We start from the raw sequence: 21,323 nt of genomic DNA on the forward strand, positions 1-21,323 counted from the left end.
TCCCTGTATGCGCAGCGCTATCCGAAAGCCCGCCCACAGCCTGCCGAGGGGACCGCACTTCCGGCGCGACCCGGCGACCCCGCACACGCGGGGCCTTTTGGGAAATGAAGTCTTTTTTTCAAGGAGCTTGCCGCCCAGCTGGCTCCCGGTCCTTGCATCTTGGCTGATTCGAGGCGTATGGAGAGACAAGAACCTAAACGTGGAGACCGATTTTGATGCTGTGACAGATTTGATGGGGAGCGGGCCTTGGAGGATCGCTGAGTGGAAAGTGAACTACAAACTCTCGCGGTCATCACGCACCTCCTCTGCCGCCGACAGCCCACCAGGGGTGGGCCGGATTTATTCCCGACACTAGCGGACCAACCCCGGGACGGGGCGGAGCCAGGGAGTTGGGGGAACCCAGGAGGCGGGGGCTGCCCGACCTGGGGGGGGGGGTGGCAAACTGAACGGAGTGTGGAGGAGGGTAGCTACAGTTCAAAGGTCAGAGGTCAACATAGCGAATTGTGAGAGGGCCGAAAGTCAGCAGGGTGCTAAGGATAGACTCAGGTAGGGACTGAATACTCGGCACAGATTTGTGGGAAGGGGGCTTGGAAGAAGGACAAACGACAGCTGAGGGGGCGCGAAGTGCCGGGGGAGGCGGAGAGTTAGGAGAGGAGACAGAAGGGGAAAGGAATCCCCTGGATATCCATTCCTAGACCCCAGTCCCATCACTGTCGGGCACTTAGCCAGGCCTCCCTTAGTTGCAACCCCGGCTGTCAACAGGGTGAGGACATGGCTTCTCCCTCTAGACAGGCCCCCCTCGGGGGGTCAGGACTGCTTCAAGGGAGCCGGGCTCGTTCTTACGGAAGCCTGGTGCAGTCTGCCTGCTCCCCGGTGAGGGAAAGACGCCTGGAGCATCAGTTGGCCCCCGGAGACACCCTGGCTGGACTAGCACTCAAATACGGGGTGACGGTGAGTTTTCCACGATCGGGATGCAGACTACCATTTAGAAGAAATTTATTCCTCATTAGAATGTAATGACTCTTCTAAGCAACTTCCCCTGAAATTTTCCTGATTGTGGTCTGATCCACCTTTATCTTTTTGTTTTCCCATCTCAGTGTTGCCCTGTCTGGTTGGGACAAATCCTGTGCCACTATCCCAGTGGAGAGGAGCTGCTTCTATTTATTATGTCAGTCTCTATCCTAGAGGCTTTACATACATTGGCCCATTTGATTCTCACATCCCTATCAAACATACAATTATTGTCCCCTGTTTACAGAAGAAGAAACTGAGACTTAGATTGGCTAACCAATTTGACCAAGATCAACTAACTAATGAGTATTAGAGTGGGAATTCAAACAGGTCTAACTCCAAAGCTCGTACTGTTAACCACATAGAAACTTTTTAATTGCAAGTGATTAAGCATTACAGCAAACAATGGAGAGCTGATTTCTAATTCTAAGTTTTTATGAAACCAGTATTCTAACCACTCTAGTTCTAAGTTTTGTTTTTTGTTTTTTGTTTTTTTCTTTAAGATTCATGTATTTATTTGTGGAGGGTGGGGGTCTGAGGGGCAGAGGGAAAGGGAGAAAGAATCCCAAGCAGACTCACAGGCAGGCATGGAGCCCCACTCGTGGCTCCACGCCAGGACCCTGAGACCAGGACCTGAACAGAAATCAAGAGTCCATTGCTTAACTGACTGAGCCACCCAGGCACCCCGGTTCTAAGTTTTTAAACTCTATCTCTTCTGGTTCTTTTTTTACTCCTCAGCACTCTGCATTCTTTCCAGTAGGGTGGCCTCCTTGGTGCAAAACAGGTACTCTCTATGCCAGGCATTTCAGGCTATGCGTGTGGTATATTTAATAGGTGTAAAAATACATTGCATTGAACTTGATGAGTTTTTTTCCATATCCTGTCAAATTTAGCCAACATTTATTTTTATTTTTTTATTTTTTTTTAAGATTTTAATTATTTAATTGACACAGAGAGAGAGAGACAGCAGGGGGGAGTGGGAGAGGGAGAAGCAGGCTTCCCGCTGAGCAGGGATCCCAATGCAGGGCTTGATCCCAGGACCCTGGAATCATGACCTGAGCCGAAGGCAGTCACTTAACCAACTGAGCCACCCAGGCGCCCCCTTTTTATTTTTTTATTAAAATTTTTTAGCCAACATTTTTTTAAGATTTATTTATTTATTATTTTAGAGAGAGAAAGCATGGGGTGGGGAGGGGCAGAGGGAGAGGGAAAGAACGTCAAGCAGACTCCCTGCTAAGCATGGAGCCAGATGCCAGGCTCGATCTCACAACCCTGAGATCATGACCTGGGCAGAGACCAAGAGAGACACTCAACCGCAGCTGAGCCACCCAGGCACCCCTAGCCAACATTTCTATGCTTGGTATGTTTAAGCACTGTTCTAACCATCCCGAGAGATAGGAACATAAATAAAATGTGTAGATATTGCCCTCATGTAATTTGCAGTCTAGTGAGAAATGAATGGGGACACAGATAATGATTGCAGGTGATTGAATGTGGTGAGTTTGTAGAGGTATTAACAAAAGGTTAGAGGGGCGCCTGGGTGGCTCATTCGGTTAAGCGTCTGCTTTCAGCTTGGGTCATGATCCCAGGGTCCTGGGATGGAGCCCGGCATTGGGCTCCCTGCTCAGTGGGGAGCCTGCTTCTCCCTCTCCCTCTGCCTGCTGCTGCCCCTGCTTGTGCTCTCTCTCTCAAATAAATAAATAGAATCTTAAAAACAAACAAACAAAAAAGGGTTGGAAATCAGAAAAGAAGATTAATTTTTAGCTGGAAAGGGACAAGGAAGGACACAAGTGTAGATTTTAAGGGAATTTTAAGGAGCCTTGAAAGATTTAGAAGTTCCTTCCCGTAGCTCCTCTACAAACCTATAATCCTTTATACCTTTTTTTTTTAAAGATTTTATTTAGGGGCGCCTGGGTGGCTCAGTCGTTAAGCGTCTGCCTTCTGCTCAGGTCATGGTCCCAGGGTCCTGGGATCAAGCCCCGCATCGGGCTCCCTACTCCGCGGGAGGCCTGCTTCTCCCTCTCCCGCTCCCACTGCTTGTGTTCCCTCTCTCGCTGTGTCTCTCTCTGTCAAATAAATAAAAAATCTTTAAAAAAAAGAAAAGATTTTATTTATTTTTTTGACAGAGAGAGACACAGCGAGAGAGGGAACACAAACAGGGGGAGCAGGAGAGGGAGAAGCAGGCTTCGCACTGAGCAGGGAGCCTGATGCGGGGCTTGATCCCAGGATCCCGGGATCATGACCTGAGCCAAAGGCAGACGCTTAACGACTGAGCCACCCAGGCGCCCCCAGTTGTTTGTATCTTTTACATGTTTGTCTTTCCAATAACCTGTACTTTCCTTAAGGGACAGAACTGTTTTCTTTCAATTTCATATCTTTGGAGTCTGGCATAGTCCCCAGCACATAGAAGCTAATAGATGTTTTTTTGAACGAATGAAAATATGGCTAAGATTTCCACAGGTGGAGACTGGGAGGATAGGAAAGTGAACATTTCAAGTAGAGGCCATGGCCTAAACAAGGGAAGTGGATATGAAAGTACCGAGTGGCCCCTTCATCCCAGCAGAGGCTCAGAAGCTGTGCAAAGAAGGGAACCGTGCCACTGGTAAATCAGCTATTATTTATGGAGGTTTTCTTACAGCCCTGTACCCTTCTGAGTACAAAAAAGATCTGTAGTCTAGTGAAGGGTTCCAGGTTCTGGCCTCATTCTGCTGCTTACCAGCTGAGTGGCTGCATAAGTCACTTCACCTGTCTGGGACCTGTTTCCTTACCATTTGTAAAATGAGGAAGAGGTATTAAATAATGATAATTACCTGAGTTGTCATCACCTATCATTAAAGGATACTTAGTATGTGCCAAGGTCTATATATTATCTCATATTATCTCCATAAGATTTTATGAAGTGGATGTAACTAGTCCCCAAATATTTAAAGATAAGGAAAGCGAGGCTTAGGGTCATAACTTGCTACAGACTACAAGTCTGCTTAGTAGAGCTAGGATTCAGACCAGGTTGTCTCATTCTAAAATCCTCACTTTGAACTGCTCTGTTAAACTAACTAGATTCTAATGGCCTTTCTAGCTCAGCAGACCGGCTCAGCAGCCTAGGACTCCTCTGGGGTTTGGCTTTGGTTCCATCCTTTTTAAAGGGGGAATGATGTTGCCTTATATGGTACTTCTAGGAAATAATAAAAGCACCAGAAAATTCACAGAAGGGGCGCCTGGGTGGCTCAGTCAGTTAAGTGGCTGCCTTCGGCTCAGGTTGTGATCCCAGGGTCCTGGGATCGAGCCCAACGTCGGGCTCCCTGCTCGGCGGGGAGCCTGCTTCTCCTTCTCCCTCTGTCTGCCTCTCTGCCTACTTGTGCTCTCTATCTCTCTGTCAAATAAATAAATAAAATCTTTAAAAAAAAAAAGAAAGAAAATTCACAGAATTCATAACATCTTCGAGCTAGGGACTTAGGATATTATCTAGGCAAAATAAAATTTATAGCATCAAAGCGCTTTGCAAAATAAGGGTACAAAACTGCAAGCCAATTTTAACTTTTTTTATAGTTCAAATTAATCCAGTTTTATTTTAGACACATTATAGCATAAGATTTTTACTAACATACTACATTTGCGGTTTCTATATTTTGTTATCTAGTTTATTTACTCATAAAGCATTAATGAACCTCTACTGTGTGCCAAGTTTGTGTGATGCTGAGGAGTGCCTTAGGATACAGAAACAGCATCCCTGCCCTCAAAGGACTCACAGAGTTTGGGCAAGACAAATATGCAAAGAGGTGAATAACAATATAATAGGCTAGGTATTATGCGGCAATATTTACAGCATACCTTGGGAGCCCTGGAGAAGGTAACACAAAGGGAGTGATAGTTGATGAGAAGTTTTCCCAGCAGAGAAGGGGACAGTGGAGAAGTATTTTAGGTAGATAAAGACACAAAGGTGTGAAAGATCATAAAATGTTCAGAAAAAAAATGAAAAGTTCAGGATGGCAAAATGTATAGGTGGCAGAAGAAGAGAGATGAAGCTAGACATCTTACGGGGGTAGATTGAGAACCCTTGAATGCTAATTTGAATTTTATCTCTGAGCCAATGGGGAGCCATAGGAGGTTGATAAAGCAGGGTAGTAGGTTGATCAGATTAATTTTTTTTTAGAAAGATAGATGTTAGCAGGGTGGAGATACATAGAAGTGGAGAGAGGAAGACCAGTTAAAAAAAACCGTTGTAATGCCCGGATGAGAAATTTTTTTTTTCTTTTTTTTTTTTTTTAAAGATTTTATTTATTTATTTGAGAGAGAGGATGAGAGGAGAGAGAGGGCACATGAGAGGGGGTAGGGTCAGAGGGAGAAGCAGACTCCCTGCAGAGCAGGGAGCCTGATGCGGGACTTGATCCAGGGACTCAAGGATCATGACCTGAGCCGAAGGCAGTCGCTTAACCAACTGAGCCACCCAGGCGCCCCCGGATGAGAAATATTAAGAGTCTGTTCTAAGGTAATGGTGGTCAACATAAAGGTCAGACTAGACAGGAGAGAGATTTTCGCAGCACTTTTGTTGACCAGTTCGGTATGGGTGGTGAAAGAAAAGAGTGATTATGGATGGCATTGATATTTCTACCTTGGGTGGCAAGTGGAAGGTAATGCCAATCACTATGTTCGGTGATGAATAAATAGGTACTAAATAAATATTTGGTCAGTGAAATTATTAATATTAGTGTGAAGAGCATCCCCAGAAGGAGTAAAAAGGCCCAGCTTTGTCATTAACTTGCTGGATAGTATTAGGCAAGTAACTTAACCTCTCTGAGCCTCAGTTCCTTCATCTTTAACAGAAGTTCTTTCCTTTTTTTTTTTTTTTTTTTTTGATTTTATTTATTTGACAGAGAGAGACACAGCGAGAGAGGGGACACAAGCAGGGGGAGTGGGAGAGGGAGAAGCAGGCTCCCTGCCAAGCAGGGAGCCTGATGCGGGACTCGATCCCAGAACCCTGGGATCATGACCTGAGCTGAAGGCAGACGCTTAACGACTGAGCCACCCAGGCGCCCTTTAACAGAAGTTCTTAAAGTGAGGTCTAGGGATCCCTTGGAGTCTCAGGGACTCAGGATCTCAGGATCACAAGGTCAAAACTATTTTCATAGTGATGATAATAAGGCTCTTTTTCATTCTCATTCTCATGAGTGTACTCTATTTTCCAGAAGCTATAAGACATTTAATATGACAGCCCATTGAATGTAGAGGCAGATAGGAGAATCTTCTGTGGTCTTTTGTTAACTCAGACATTAAAGTGACTTGCAAAAATGTAAAACAGTGCCTCTCTTTTTGCTCCATTTGTTGTTGTTTTGGAAAATAGTTATTTTCCATTAAAATATTTATGTTAACATGTAATGGTTATTTTGTTTTAAACATTTATTTATTTTACAGAGAGCAGGAGCGAGTATGGGGGGCGCCAAGGGAGAGGGAGAGAGAGAATCTCCAGCAGACCCCCTGCTGAGCCAGGAGCCTGATCCGGGGCTCAATGCCACGACCCTGAGATCATGACCTGAGCCGAAATCAAGAGTCAGATGCTTAACCGACTGAGCCACCCAGATGCCCCTATAATGGGTTATTTTAAAAGAAATACACGTTTTTCAGTTTGTTCAGTTTTAATTTATAATACCTTAAATGTTGATAGCTATAATCTACATAAATGAAAGGTTTTTTTCCTCAATAGTTTTTAATAATGTCAGGGGACCCTAACACCAAAAAGTATGGAAACCGCTGATCAATAAAATAGGAATGATATTAATATCAGCCCTTTGTATTTTAGCTTGGTTGTTATAGGGTCAGATAAGACTCTGTACAATCACTTTAAAAGGCATGAGATGCTGAACAGATAGAAGATTGATATTATTACTGTCATTAATTGCGGTGACTTTTTTTTAAAGATGGAACAGATTAAGCGTGCAAACCGCCTTTATACTAATGACTCCATCTTCCTGAAGAAAACCCTCTACATCCCCATCCTGACAGAGCCCAGAGACCTGTTCAATGGTTTGGATTCTGAGGAAGAGAAGGATGGAGAGGAAGAGGCGCAGTCAAGTAAGGATGAAGCTCGGCCACCCTCAGCTGACAGGAAGAAAGAAGAAACAGGTTCAGGCCGTGCTAACGGGGAGGTCCTTCCCACACCTGGCCGGGAACCCCCAACTCCCATCCATGACCTCTCTGCCTCTGATTTCCTTAAGAAGCTTGATTCACAGATCAGCCTGTCAAAGAAGGCTGCTGCCCAGAAGTTGAAAAAGGGGGAAAGTGGGTGAGTCTTGAACGGTTCCTTTTAAGCCCCTCCATAGACTTCTGCCTCCTTGCAACCTTACCTGACCAGACCCACAAGTAGTCAGCAGAAGCAGGGGAAAGCCTTTCGCCCAGGTGGCCCTGAAACAACAGAGCCAGTGGCTGCTGGGATGGATAGAGCAGCAGGAAATTGTTCTCTGTTCTCACTGGGGTGAAGTAGATGAGTGGTGTTGTAGCTCTCACGATCCATGAAGGAGCATTAGGGTTAGAATTTATCGAGAGGGTAATGAGACTCCATCTCAGAGCAAGCAGCTCATGTATATTAGGAGGGGAGGACAGCTTCCCATGTACCTCTTCACTGGGCCCTTTCTCAGGTTCTTCCCCTGACCTGTCACTTTGCCCCCTTTCCTCACCTGCAGGGTACCCGGGGAGGATTCAGGCCTTCACCTGAGCTCCCCACGGATGCAGCAGCGAGCAGTCCTAGGTCCAGTGCCGCTGACCCGGACCGCTCGGACCCGGACGCTTCGGGACCAGGAGGATGAAATCTTCAAACTCTGATGTCCCCAGAACTGATTGAGAGAAGATGTTGAAGGAGCAACTTGAGGGGGAGAGGAGCCTGAGGTGAGGCTCAAGAACATGGCTTCCCAGCCCACCTCCCTCCCTCCTGCCATCTTCCCAGCCTCCTGTCGATCTAGAGTTCCTTGGCCTGGGGCAGCTTTATTGGGGATGGGGAATAGAACCCTCCTCAGTTCTTGGGCTGAATCTAGAGCTGTCTTTTAGATTGAAAAGGCTCTTTTTACATCCTGGCTGCCTTTCCCATCCCTTTTACCATTCCTTGGCCTTAGAGCAGGGAGACAAGGACTCCCCCAGCCCCCAACCTCCTCCCCATTTCCGACTATATTACCTAATTTATTTGGTGCTATATTGAAGTAATATTTGTTTGCTGTATCTTATTGTTTCCTTCTTGTAACTGAAAAATGGGATTTCTATAGTTCTGGGGCGAGGGGAATCCAGGACCAGAGAGCCAGTGACTGCTGGTTCCCCACCTTCGCCACCTTCTTAGGCAAGCATGTTACTGAGGATGGGGCAATCTGTGACCTAGCCCTTCTGCAGAGAATGGCAGACAGTGCTGGGCCTTTCCCCCAATCTCAAAGTAAAGCGTTTGGGCTCAGTTCTGACTAACCAGTTCATAACTTTTTCATAACTCTCGCTCTGAGAAAAAACAGCGAAGTAGGGACCGGAACTCTCCATGCCACCAGTTCACCCTTCTAACCTGCTCCTCTGTTCAGCCTGTGTGAGGCTAAGGGATGAAAGAAGAATTACCTTGGAGTTTGAAGAGGAGGACAGTTGGGGGAGACTTTTTGTTGTGGGAGTTTCTGTGTTACACTCCCTCCCCACCAGAGCCTGTTGATCTATGCCTTGCTCCTCACTGCATATTTATTTGCAATTTGTAGCACTGATCTGCGGTACAGTTGGTTTTTGTTTTGTTTTGTTTTGTTTTGTTTTAGTTTCTTAAGCAGAAGTAGGCAAGGGAACCCCAGTGATACTTGAAACTATGCCTCAGTCTCCCGTATGGAAATGGTGAGAGGTGAGATAAGTGGTGTTTCTGTATCTCTTGCCTCTGTGACGGTCATAAGATGTGAGAAGCTGGAGAGATTAAACATTGAGCCCTGTGCATGTTAAGTAGTTTTATTTCCCCTGTGAGAATCTCCCCTGCCCTAGCCCCTTCTTTCTGCGCTCTGGAACAGAGCCTCTGGTATCTGTCCATGCTCTGCTTGGAGCTGGAGGTCTAGGAGGGCCCTCCTGTCTTTAGTGTCCCCTGAAGGGTTAGTTGGGCTATGCCCTCTTCCCCTGGTTCACAACGGAGGGGGCTTCCCTGTTTCAAATGTCCCTTATGGGGGAAATAGAGATCCAAGTTTCACTTCGTCTTTTTCAGGCAGCTTTGTTTCCTGTGCTGGGGCTGGAGTGGGAGAGAGGCCTCAACCCTCAGCTTTGCTTCTTCTCCACCAGCAGTTGGGGGGGTGGGGTGGTCTCAGAGGCAAAAGCACTCTGGGGAAAGACTGAAGCCTGAAGACTGAAGAGCATTAGTGCAGATGAGCAGGGTTAGAGAGCCCATTCGGTGTGGTTTTCTCAGTCCGCCGTGCGGCTAAGGTAGGACGTGCTGGGTCCCGGGCCGTCAGAGCTTGCCCTCGTCCAGCAGCTTCCGGAGCCCATCACAGATCTTGCCCCGGTGCTGAGTGAAGTCGGGCCCGTAGAGGGCCGTGAGCAGGCCGGCGTCGGAGAAGTGATCGAACACGTGGCGGATGCGGCCGTGTGACTTGGGCGTGAGGTGGCGCGCCACCAGCTCCAGCAGCGTGTCCCGGCACTCGGTCAGCAGGCCGGTCAGCACGGCCGCCTCGAAGGTGAAGTCCACCTCGCCGAAGCTGAGCGCGGTCATGGCGCCCTGCCGCAGCTTTTGGCGGAAGCGGTCAGCCAGGGCCAGCTCGCCGGGGCCGAAGCAGCCGCTGCGGTGCAGCACGGCCACCTTGACGGCCACCTTGATGAGGTCCTTGAGAACGCGCTGCGCCTGCGGCCGGCTGTGCGTGTACTCCTTGGAAACGCGGTAGAGCTCGTCGAGCACCTCGCTGCTCGTCTCGTCCATGAACAGATGCGCCACCGAGCGACCTGCCATCTTACTCAGCAGCTTCTTCTCTGCTTGCAGTGCCAGACTCTTTGAGCTGAAGGACTCCATAGTTCCTGGGGAAGGGGGAGGGGGGGCCTGCGGTCAGACACTGGAAGAAACGCCACAGGCTTCCGTAGAAAGAGAGAAATGGCTTTTCCCCCTTTCTCTGCTTTCTATCTCATTGTCATCTTTTTTTTTTTTTTAAGATTTTATTTATTTTAATTAGAGAGAGAGAGCACAAGTAGGCAGAGCGGCAAGCAGAGGGAGAGGGAGAAGCAGGCTCCCCGCAGAGCAGGGAGTCCGATGTGGGGCTTGATCCCAGGACCCTGGGATCATGACCTGAGCCGAAGGCAGACGCTTAATGACTGAGCCACCCAGGCGCCACTCATTGTCATCTTTCTTTGTCATCTTTTCTCCCTGGGCCCCTCAGTCTTCTCTGCCTTGTTCCCATTTCTTTTCCTGTGGAACTGTAGGAAATCTCGACCTCTACACTTCCCAGAGGGGCATGCTAGCTTTGGTGGGGGCGTGAGGGCACACAGGCCGCTAGCCCCCACAAGTGAAGCCTTAAGGGGAAGTCGGCTGTTGCTGGGCTACAGGGGAAAAGATAAGGCTCACCTGGCGGCTAGTTGTCACAGCGACCACTGGGGACACTGACTATGTACCATACATCTATGAGGTGTGGCTGTTACTCTCCTTGCTTTACAGCCGAGCAAACTGAGGCTTGCTTTAAATAATTTACCCGAGGTCAAACGCAACCATCTTCCTGACTCCAAAAGTCCGTGGCAGCTCGTGTGCTATACTGCCTTGGGAAGTGGGTGAGGTAGGGGTCCCAGGAGTCCTGGTAAAAATAATAACTCACGTTTATTGAGAACATATGTGCCAAGTGCTTTATGGGAATTGTCCCAGTCTTCCCAACCCTTTGTAAGGTAGGTGTCCCCATCTTGCCATGAGAACACTGAAGCTAAGAGAAATCAAGCAACTTGGCCAAAGTCACTAGCAAATGATTAAAATGGGCCTCGAACTACAGAACCCAAAGAAACCTCCTTCCCTGGAACGCTTTCAATGAGGTTGATACGGACTACGGAAGCATGAGAAACAAACACCTCCAGGGGGGGCAGGTAGTAGTAGAGGCCCGTGGTCTTCTGCTGGGACTGAACTGAGGACCCTCCTGGTGGCACATCACCGCCACATATCCAGGGTTCTCTCCCCGTGGTCTTTGCCCGTGGTTCTGGTTGTTTTGCTTCTTACTTCCCCCCTCCCCTGCTCTGCAGGATGTGGCTGTTACCGCAGTGAGGAGCAGCCTCGCCCTCTCCCCTGAAGGCACAGGGGAGATGGGTACCGTTGCGGGGAGGGTCCTGCCCCGCTGTATCAGTCCAGTGGGAACCTGAAACCTCGCTTTTTGCTCCTGGCCTTGCCCGGGGTTTTCTGGACCGGGCTCCACAGCCGGAAGAGGAGATTGCTCCATGCGAGCCTTCCTTCCTCCTTGGCCTTCCTGTTACCCAGCTCTTCATTGCACCCGTGGTTATCTCACATCTGGTCCACTGTCCTCTCCCTCCCGTTTCAGCCTCCCTTTTTCTCTTGTCTGGGTCCTGCCCTGCGATCCTCTGGCCAAGCTCTCCCTCTGGCCATTATGTCTACCTCCATGTCTCCTACGATGTCCTCACATCTCTCAGTACTCTGTCACACACCCATATCACCCCCATGCCTCCACCCTGCCTCTATACTGTCCCAAACCATGTCTTTCTGAGGCTGCCTTGCCCCAGGGAAGACTGAGCTGGGCCTCTGCTGAGAGTCTCACAACATGGAAGGCTCAGGCTGACAGAGCTGGGACTCTTCTGCCACCATCACCCCTAAAGCCTCTACCCTTCTGTCGTTGACGGCCCCTCACCTGCCGCGTGCGCTGGGTGCCAGTCTCGCCTTGGACGTTCCGGGAGAGCTGACAGAATGGAGAAGCTCCTAAGTGAGAGGCCCTTTGGCTTGGCCCCACCCCTCAAGCCCCGCCTACCTACTCTGTGCTCAACCTCCCGTTCATCACACTGTCCTTGAGACAGTCTGTGGCCCAAGAGTCTCTTAGAAATGCAACAAAGGTTAAAAGGAATAGCACTCTGTAGGAAATAGCCCTGGTTTTGTGAGGTTAGGGGGACAGATTGCGCATCCTCTGCTCTCAAATTGTTTGTCTGCCTCTTTATTTCCTTGATGCCCAGTTCTTGAGATCTTCTTCTTATATTTCTGTGGTACTGGGAAGGATGTGAAGTACAAATTGCTAGGGTGGGGGTCAGTGGGGAAAGTTCTGAAGATTAGGCTGGAGATGCAGAGCTGGGCCAGAGACCAGCAGATGTGAGTGTGTTCCTGGAGTCTCCAGGGAAGGGTGGTGCTCAGGGCAGCGGTACCATGAACATAGGCTTCCCGTAGTTGGCTGGGTAAGGGGTGGCATGGACTGTCCCCACCCTTAATCCTAGAGAGGAAGGTGCTGGGGACAGGGCGGCCAAACCAGATGTGGCCAGCAGGTGTCAGCACAGCATTGAACCACTAGAGGAAACAAGCCCGCTTGCTGTGCTTTGTCGCTGCTACAGGGATGCAGAAATGAAGATAAGTCACAGTTTCTGAAGGAGGCCAAAGTATTTACCATCAAGAATCATCCTTGGGGTGCCTGGGTGGCTCAGTCAGTTAAGAGTCTGCCTTCGGCTCAGGTCATGATCCCAGGGTCCTGGGATCGAGCCCCGCATCAGGCCCCCTGCTCGGCGGGAAGCCTGCTTCTCCGGCTCCCTCTGCCCCTCCCCTGCTTGTGCTCGATTTCTCTCTCTCTCAGATAAATAGATAAAATCTTTTTTTTTTTTAAATTTTTTTTTTTATTTATTTGCGAGAGAGAGAATGAGAGACAGAGAGCATGAGAGGGAGGAGGGTCAGAGGGAGAAGCAGACTCCCTGCTGAGCAGGGAGCCCGATGTGGGACTCGATTCCGGGACTCCAGGATCATGACCTGAGCCGAAGGCAGTCGCTTAACCAACTGAGCCACCCAGGCGCCCAATAGATAAAATCTTAAAAAAAAAAAAAAAAGAATCAGACAGCCTTGTCAGGGAGATAAACTTAAGCATATGTAACTACAATGCAAGTCAAATGACATCATTAACTTAATAGAAATTGGAAGAATAATGAGAGTAAAAAGAAGTTTAGATTATTTCTTTTTTTTTTTTTAAGATTTATTTATTTATTTGAGAGAGAGAGAATGAGAGAGAGCACATGAGGGGGGGAGGGTCAGAGGGAGAAGCAGACTCCCTGCCGAGCAGGGAGCCCTATGCGGGACTCGATCCAGGGACTCCAGGATCATGACCTGAGCCGAAGGCAGTTGCTTAACCAACTGAGCCACCCACGCGCCCAAGAAGTTTGGATTATTTCTGATAGGAGAGCCGAAGAGGCAGAATGAGAAGGATGGATTCAACTATTTACTAGGCAGAAATGGGGGAGAAGTGCTTCCCAGACGATGGGAATTAGCATAAGCCATACAACAAATAAAGGTAATATGGGGCATACTCGGAAAGTGCTGATTTATTCTGTATGTCTGCAGCCCAGGTTGTTTGAGAAAGAAGTGAAGAAGGAAAAAGCAGACTGTGGTAGGCTTTAACAGACTTGCTCAAGTGTTCACATTTCTTCTGTGGGCAGTAGGGAGACATTTGGCATTTGGGATCAGTGGGGAGACATCAGTAGCTCAGTGGGAATGGGTTAGAGGCTTCATTAGGTTTTTCGCTGTGGGAGGGCCTGCTGGATCAGGGGTTAGCTTGCTTAAGCACAGGATGAGGCCTGATGAGAGACCTCGGGCTTTGGTGATTTTATAAGAAGTTCCAGCAGAAGGGGAAGGATTGGAACATTGGCTAGGTGGCAAAAGCTGAAGAGTAAAGTGAGGTTCGGAAGTAGGAGCCATCCTCCTTGCGCTGATGCCACAACAACCGTGGGTCCTGCCTCTTGGGAGACAGTGGTTGAGCCTTGGCCCCTTCCTTACTGCCATCTCTCACCGCAGGGTCTAGAGCTGAGGGCCCCCGATACAGCCTAGACTGGGAGATGCTGACGACTCCTTTGAGGAGTATGATGGTAAGGGGATGAAGAGCAAAGCTACTTTCCAGGTAGCTTAAGGGGGTGGGGAGCTGGACTGAGAGAGGGACTATTTTTAGCTTGGGGTTTGAGGACATTTGTAGGCTGAGCTGAAGGAGCAGGTGGAGAGGAATGTTTCCAAAGCGCCAAGGAGAGGGAATGGCTAAGGAGCAAGGTGTGGGGGCAGATGGCAAAGAGCGGACTGGAGTTCCGGAGAGGGAAGTGAGGAGAGATCAGAGGTCATATTTGTTGAGTGCACTCTGCCCCATGTTATGTAAATACCTCATTTAACTCTCTGGTACCCTTATGAGTTAAATGTCGCCGCATCCTGTTTGTTGATTGGAAAAGGCTGAGGCTTCGAGAGATTAAATAACCTGTCCCCAAATTCAAGAGCTAGTTAAATGGCCAACAGAGGGCCTTGCATGATTCCCAAGTCCGTGCCTTTCCTGCTAATTACCTCACAAGATTGTGAGGCAGTGAGTTCGGCCTCATAATGAATGTGGCAGCATTCTACTCCTATATCCTCTGATCAATTCACTGATCCTACATTCTGGGGACAGTCATAGGTGGCACTACCAAAACAATAGGGACAGGAGAGTCCTTTTTAAAAGAAATGTGCAATCTAATTGAAAAATAGGGGAAGTGTGAATACAAGAAGATGCAAATACAGTGATACTTGCTGAATCCAGAATTCTACTACCAATTCCTTATGCACTGACCTCCCCAGCTTCTCCTCGGGTCTGCTCCTTGTCCTCAGCAATATCTGCCCCTTGTATCGGAGCTGTGTTGCAATTCTCTCAGTTCCTCCAGTGCTCACCCTGTGTGGTTGCTGTCCCTCTCCTTCCACCTTGTCCTGTGTTCTAGACTTTCCTACTTCTTGTTTCTCTGCCTGGAACTCTTCCCACACACACCTCTTCTCTTCCTACTCAGCCTTCAGTCTCAGCTGGATAGTCAAATCTGTGGAGCCATCATGAGTCCCTAAACCACATTAGACCCCTCTGATATATAGTCCTTTAGAACTGTATACCTCCCTCATAGAGTGTGGCCCTCTTCACTGTAATTTGTGCTTTTATCAACCGCATCCCCACTAGCCTGTAAACTCCATGAGGGCGGGGATGACGCCTTAGAGCCCGCAGCGTGCCTGGCACACACTCTGCTGAATCAATATTGGCTGAAAGAATAAATTCAAAACCCACCCAAGAACTAGGAGATAAGGGGGACGTAGTAGCAACATAACAGTCACGTGTAGTATTGTGCATTTAATTCACTCACGGGCAAGTGTTTCTTTTATTTTCTCTTAATCTATACCCATTTTGAATAACCTCCGAACCCACAGCATATAATCAGCAGCAAATTAAAAGAGGAAAGAGGAGCTTTTAGAAGCAAGAGCACTGATAACAATGAAAATTCACACAGATTGGGGCGCCTGGGTGGCTCAGTCGGTTAAGCTTCTGCCTTTGGCTCAGGTCATGATCCCAGGGTCCTAGGATCGAGCCCCATGTCTGGCTCCCTGCTTGGGGAGTCTGCTTCTCTCTCTGCCCCTCCCCCCGCTCATTATCTCTCTCTCTCAAATAAATAAATAAATCTTAAAAAAAAAAAAAAAAGAAAATTCACACAGATCAAAAGAGGGGACTAGGAAAACAAAAAAGGAGACAAATGAAAACTAGCATTTGTGGCCATATATAGAAGAGAAGCGCACAGTATTAAGCATGTATATTCTAGACTTTGCTGTCCTCACTGTTTTCCTGTACAATTAAGTTTGCAGCGCTTCCTCTGAGTAAGGAAACAACTGGTTGAGTGATGGCATCTTAAATGTGTGAAACATTTTTGGATTTACCAAACATTTCTCCTGCATCACTTTACTTGATAGTGTGAGGTGGGCAAGCAGGGAAAGTGACCACTCACAGATGGCAGACTCAGCCTTAGAGAGAAGTGATTTATCCAAAGTCATGCTCCACAGCTCACTCTAGGTCTTAGTGACCCAGTCACGCTCTTCCCACTATCTAATCCACAGGAAATTAACAATACCTTTTGGAGTAATCCCTATTTGAAACAGTTAAAATGAAAATGTTTTGCACTCAATTGGATAAACTTCAGTTATCTGGGACAAAATGCAGAAGGGAACATTCCTATGCTTCTGTTTAGCTGAGGTTGCACCATGGTTAAGCTCAGTACTCTCGAATCATTTTAGGAAGAGAAAGTTCAGTGTCATTTGAAGCAGTCAAGCAAGACTTCAACCTGACATAGCTGGAAGTAGTTCACATCTTTGATGCATTTTTTTCTTCCTCCACTCACCAAATGCCAGGCATTATGACTAAGTGCTGGAAATACAAAGATAAAAGACAAGCTTCCTGTCTTTACACTGAGTGGTAAAAACCTATGGAAAATCCAAATGGAAATATCCAATAAGCGGTTGTAAAAGTGAGTTTAGAGCTTAGGGGAAAGACCCAGGTTGAATAGCTAGATTTTATGAGGAACAGCACATAAGTCATTATTTTTTTAAAGATTTTATTTATTTATTTTAGAGAAAGAGTGTGAGCAGGGAGAAGGGCAAAAGGAGAGGGAGGGAGAGAATCTTCAGCAGACTCCATGCTGAGCGCAGAGCCCATCGTGTGGTTCGATCTCACGATCCTGACATCATGACCTGAGCTGAAACCAAGAGTCCGACACTTAATTGACTGAGCCACCCAGGTGCCCCACATAAGTCATTATTGTAACGTTTGGTGTGGGTTATCTTGACCAATGAGAATGTGTAGAGCAAGAAGAGGTGACTAAGGACACAACCCTAGGGAACAGCAACATTTAAGGAGAGGTCAGAGAAGGCTGAGAAAGAGAGGTCATAGTAATAGAAGTGAAGTCATTCATTCATTTAAATAATATATATTGGGGCACCTGGGTGGTGCAGTTGGTTAAGCATCTGACTCTTGGTTTCCACTCAGGTCATGATCTCAGGGTGGTGGCATTGAGCCCCGCCTCAGGCTCTGCTCAGCGCGGTCTGCTTGAGATTCTCTGCCCCCCCCAACCCCTCCCGCTTGTGCTTTCACTCTCTAAAGTGAGTAAATAAATCTTTAAAAAAAATTTTTTAATTAAAAATATATATTTATTAAGCCCCTAGTTTCTGTCAAGAGAAAGTACCCAGGAGCCAAAAGAGGAGAGCATTTCAAGGAAGGAGGGGTTAAGAGGGTAAAATGCCATAAAGAGGGCAAAAGGATAAAGACTGAAGAGCTGTTCACTGAATGTGACACGGAGGTCATTAAGGGCCTTGATGGGAACAATCTCAGTGGATTAATGGGGGTAAAAAATAAGATGATTGAGGGCGCCTGGGTGGCTCAGTTGGTTAAGCGACTGCCTTCGGCTCAGGTCATGATCCTGGAGTCCCTGGATCGAGTCCTGCATTGGGCTCCCTGCTCCCTTTGACCCTCCCCCCTCTCATGCTCTATCTCATTCTCTCTAATAAATAAATAAAATCTTAAAAAAAAATAAGATGATTGAGAAAATGAGAATAGGGAAATGCAGTGAGTATAGGTGGCTCTACAGTTTAGCTGTGAAGGTAAGAAACTGAGTGATAGCTAAATACAGACAAGGATCAAGGGAAAGTTGAGAATTTTTTTTTTTAATCACATGAAATCCTTGAGCATGTGTAGATACTGAGGGGAAAATGTCAGTAGAAAAAGGAAAGGTTAAAAATGAAGGAGAAAGGGGCGCCTGGGTGGCTCAGTCGGTTAAGCATCTGACTTTTGTTTCAGCTCAGGTCATGATCTCAGGGTCCTGAGATTGAGCCCGAGTTGGGCTCAGGATGGGGTCTGCTTGTCCCTCTCCCTCTGCTCCTGCCCCTGCGCGTGCTCTCTCTCTCTCAAATAAGTTAATAAAAGGGGCGCCTGAGTGGCTCAGTTGGTTAAGCAACTGCCTTTGGCTCAGGTCATGATCTTGGAGTCTCTGGATCGAGTCCCGCATCGGGCTCCCTGCTCAGCGAGGAGCCTGCTTCTCCCTCTAACCCTCCCGCCTCTCATGTACTCTCTCTCTCTCTCATTCTCGCTCTCTCAAATAAATAAATAAATCTTAAAAAAAAAAGAAAAGAAAATAATGCTACAAAACTGTTATTATAAAAAAAAAGTAAATAAAAATCTTTTCTAAAAATGAAGGAGAAAGGATTTGAAGACATGTGGAATAAGGCCCCTAAGTAAGAGATGGGACAGATTTAGGCAACCAGTGTGTTAACAGTTAACTGCTGCTACGTGCCAGGCCCTGTGCTAAGTGCAAAGTATACAGAGACAAGCAAGACAGCCTTGCTAGGCCCTGTGTGCATGGAGCTTATGGTAACGTGGGAAGGTGAACCTTGGACAGCCAATATGGGTGCCTCATCTACTAGGATGACAGAGATGTGAGGATGCAGTGAAGTACATCTGGAGAGGGCCCAAGAAGTTGGTGGAATTCTCACATTACTACTGTTTTCTCTGACGATGCATGTGGGTTCTGCTGAGATATGCGAGGAAGTAGTGAGGAGAGAAACTTGAGGAATGAGGTGGAAGTCTGAAATAGCTACTTTTAATGATTGGGAGAGGGTGATTTTCCATGCTTGGAGATCCTGGATTTATTAAAGTCTCCAATCTGTGGGACTGTGGGATTTTCTCCACAAGACGCTGAGGAGTAGGATTTGTCCTTTGAAGGAGTTCATCCATTTCTTTGCATACCCAGTGCCACCATCCTTACCTGACTGCCTCTTTCCCCTCATCTTTGAACCCCTTATTTTCTTGCTAGTAGGTTTCCTTGTCTTCTTGCTAAAATAAAACATTTTGACAAATAACAACATTATTTGAGAACTTAAAATAACTTCCTATTCCTGTCAGATTATTTTAACCTACTCACTTAAGAATTCCAGGCCTTCCATAATTTGTCTCCCTTTTCCCTTTCCTCTGCTTGTAACTACTGTCTTTCTTATGTTAGTGATACCCGGCCTTTTGCTATCCATGCTTCAGGCTCAATGCTTACCAAGTACAAACTTTTGTTTAAGCTATGTTACTCTTTGGAACATTTTCTCCTTTCTCTAACACCAAGCCAACTCCCACCAAAATTCTCCCATTCACCATGATAAAATGTATCCAACATCTTTCCCTGCAGTCATCATGAAAAACATTGTCTTTTCTCTCATTTAGGAATTATACTCAATGTAGCTCTCTCTTTCTTTCCTTTCTCTTTCTTTCTTTCTTTCTTTTGAGACTTGGTATTGCATTTTATTTATTTATTTTTTTTTAAAAGATTTTATTTATTTGACAGACAGAGATAGCGAGAGCAGGAACACAAGCAGGGGGAGTGAGAGAGGGAGAAGCAGGCTTCCTGCGGAGCAGGGAGCCCGATGTGGGGCTCGATCCCAGGACCCTGGGATCATGACCTGAGCCAAAGGCAGACACTTAACCGACTGAGCCACCCAGGTGCCCCAAAAGATTTTATTTTTAAGTAATCTCTAAACCCAACATGGGGCTCGAACCCACAACTGCAAGATCAAGAGTCACATGTTCTACCTAGTGAGCCAGCCAAGCACCCCAATGGCCATTTTATTTTTTCTTTTTATCTTTCTTTCAAGATTTTGTTTTATTTTTAAATATTTTATTTATTTGAGAGAGAGAGTAAGGACAAGCAGGGGGAGAAGGAGAAGCGGGCTCCCCACTGAGCAGGGAGCCTGATGATGTGGGCTCCATCCCAGGACCCCAAGATCATGACCTGAGCTAAAGTCAAACACTTAACCGACTGAGCCACCCAGGCGCCCCTTTCTGTGTTTGTTTCTATGAGTTAGTGGAATAGCTACTTCTCTTAAACTTAAAGGGATTGTCTTGTGTGTGGTCATCACTTGTGTAGACTGTGTGCCTGGTGACTTGCTGGCTGGCTAGAGTTTTGGCTGTCATGGGCTGGTGGTCTCGGGGCTCTCCTTCCTGGGACTGCCCTGGTGGGATGGTAGATGGTCATTTTTTTAAAGACTGGGACCACATCCTACAGTGGATTGTACCTGAAGTAAATGCTTAATACTTATTGCATAGAACTGATATTTTAGGTGGGCCCTAAAATTTTAAATAAATTGGGGCACTGGAGTGGCTCAGTTGTTAAGCATCTGCCTTCGGCTCAGGTCATGATCCCAGGGTCCTGGGATCGAGCCCTGCATTGGGCTCCCTGCTCCGCAGAGAGCCTGCGTCTCCCTCTCCCACTCCCACTGCTTGTGTTCCCTCTCTCGCTGTCTCTCTCTGTCAAATAAATAAATAAAATCTTAAAAAAAATTTTTTTTTAATAAATTATACCTCAGTCTCCATTCACTAATCTATTTAATGAGCACATATTTGATTACCTAAGTCCTTTGCTAACAGCTGGGGAGATTTCTTTCGACCTCTGAGTGCCTTTATATTTTGAAGTCTTTCTCCCCAAAACCTCTTTACAGCCTTTAAAACACCGAATTGCCTTGGACCCAAGACCCCCTGTAATTAGCCTTGTGTAAGTATTGTTCTATTGTTTCTGATTAGTCTCACTGGTTCAACTGGCCTTCCATCTGTGTGTGTGTGTGTGTGTGTGTGTGTGGTGTGTTTATATTTCTTGCTTACTCGTTGTGAGGCTTAGCCCAGTCAGTGATGCTACCCATCTTGATCTCAGTTCAGTAAAGACTGGCCATAAGTAGCAAACCCCTGCCCCTCCTTTCCTCCAGCCCAGGAACTAGTATGTGGGAGTAGGGGAAAGGAGGTGCCCACTCAGATAAAACTATCCAAGAATGCCAGTGTCTCCCAGGCCACCCACTATCCTGGGAATTTTGAGAACGTCTTTTGTCCTAGCCCCCACGCAGGGAAAAAATCTCAGCAGGCAATACCAAGGTGGGAGCCAAGAAGTGCTGTCTGAAGTAGTCTCATTCTTCCTCCCTGCTGACCTTCCCAGAATCAAAGGGTCTTTATGGAGGGTGGAGATGGAGAAGGAGAAGTTTTGCTGTCTGAAGGAATGTCCAGGGCCCTCTGAAGAAAGATGGAATGGGGTGCCTGGATGGCTCAGTCGTTAAGCATCTGCCTTTGGCTCAGGTCATGATCGCAGGGTCCTGGGATCGAGCCCACATTGAACCCCGCATCGGGCTCCCTGCTCAGCGGGAGGCCTGCTTCTCCCTCTCCCTCTCCCACTCCCCCTGCTTGTGTTACTGCTCTCGCGCTCTCTCTCTCTCTGTCAAATAAATAAATAAAATCTGAAAAAAAAAGGAAAGGAAAGAAAGAAAGAAAGAAAGAAAGAAAGAAAGAAAGAAAGAAAGAAAGAAAAAGAAGAAAGAAAAGAAAGAAAGAAAGAAAGGTGGA

The 21,323-nt window shown here is 47.2% G+C and overlaps 2 protein-coding genes across 2 annotated transcripts; one reads left to right on the forward strand and one right to left on the reverse strand.

The window, feature by feature from the left end:
- Positions 1–106: 106 nt before the first annotated feature.
- On the forward strand, positions 107–9,200 carry LYSMD1 (LysM domain containing 1). The gene is made up of 3 exons (XM_032397105.1): positions 107–951; positions 6,924–7,288; positions 7,686–9,200. Exons 1-3 carry the CDS (start codon positions 772–774, stop codon positions 7,822–7,824), a joined length of 684 nt encoding a protein of 227 aa, XP_032252996.1. The 5' UTR covers positions 107–771; the 3' UTR covers positions 7,825–9,200.
- Positions 9,201–9,255: 55 nt separating this feature from the next.
- TNFAIP8L2 (TNF alpha induced protein 8 like 2) lies at positions 9,256–12,539 on the reverse strand. The gene is made up of 2 exons (XM_032397106.1): positions 11,817–12,539; positions 9,256–10,002 (listed from the first exon to the last, which is right to left on the reverse strand). Exon 2 carries the CDS (start codon positions 9,995–9,997, stop codon positions 9,443–9,445), a length of 555 nt encoding a protein of 184 aa, XP_032252997.1. The 5' UTR covers positions 9,998–10,002; positions 11,817–12,539; the 3' UTR covers positions 9,256–9,442.
- Positions 12,540–21,323: the final 8,784 nt, after the last annotated feature.

This window comes from Phoca vitulina, unplaced genomic scaffold, assembly GCF_004348235.1.
Source record: "Phoca vitulina isolate PV1807 unplaced genomic scaffold, GSC_HSeal_1.0 scaffold96, whole genome shotgun sequence".
In the NCBI taxonomy this organism is placed as follows: Eukaryota; Metazoa; Chordata; class Mammalia; order Carnivora; family Phocidae; genus Phoca; species Phoca vitulina.

What these genes read in the sequence shown, in the direction of transcription:
- TNFAIP8L2 (XM_032397106.1), bottom strand. Translation starts at nt 9,997, where the DNA reads ATGGAGTCCTTCAGCTCAAAGAGTCTGGCACTGCAAGCAGAGAAGAAG.
- LYSMD1 (XM_032397105.1), top strand. Translation starts at nt 772, where the DNA reads ATGGCTTCTCCCTCTAGACAGGCCCCCCTCGGGGGGTCAGGACTGCTT. An exon ending in CACTCAAATACGGGGTGACG is followed by an intron (nt 952 to 6,923) that starts GTGAGTTTTCCA and finishes TTTTTTTTAAAG; the next exon opens with ATGGAACAGATTAAGCGTGC. An exon ending in TTGAAAAAGGGGGAAAGTGG is followed by an intron (nt 7,289 to 7,685) that starts GTGAGTCTTGAA and finishes CCTCACCTGCAG; the next exon opens with GGTACCCGGGGAGGATTCAG.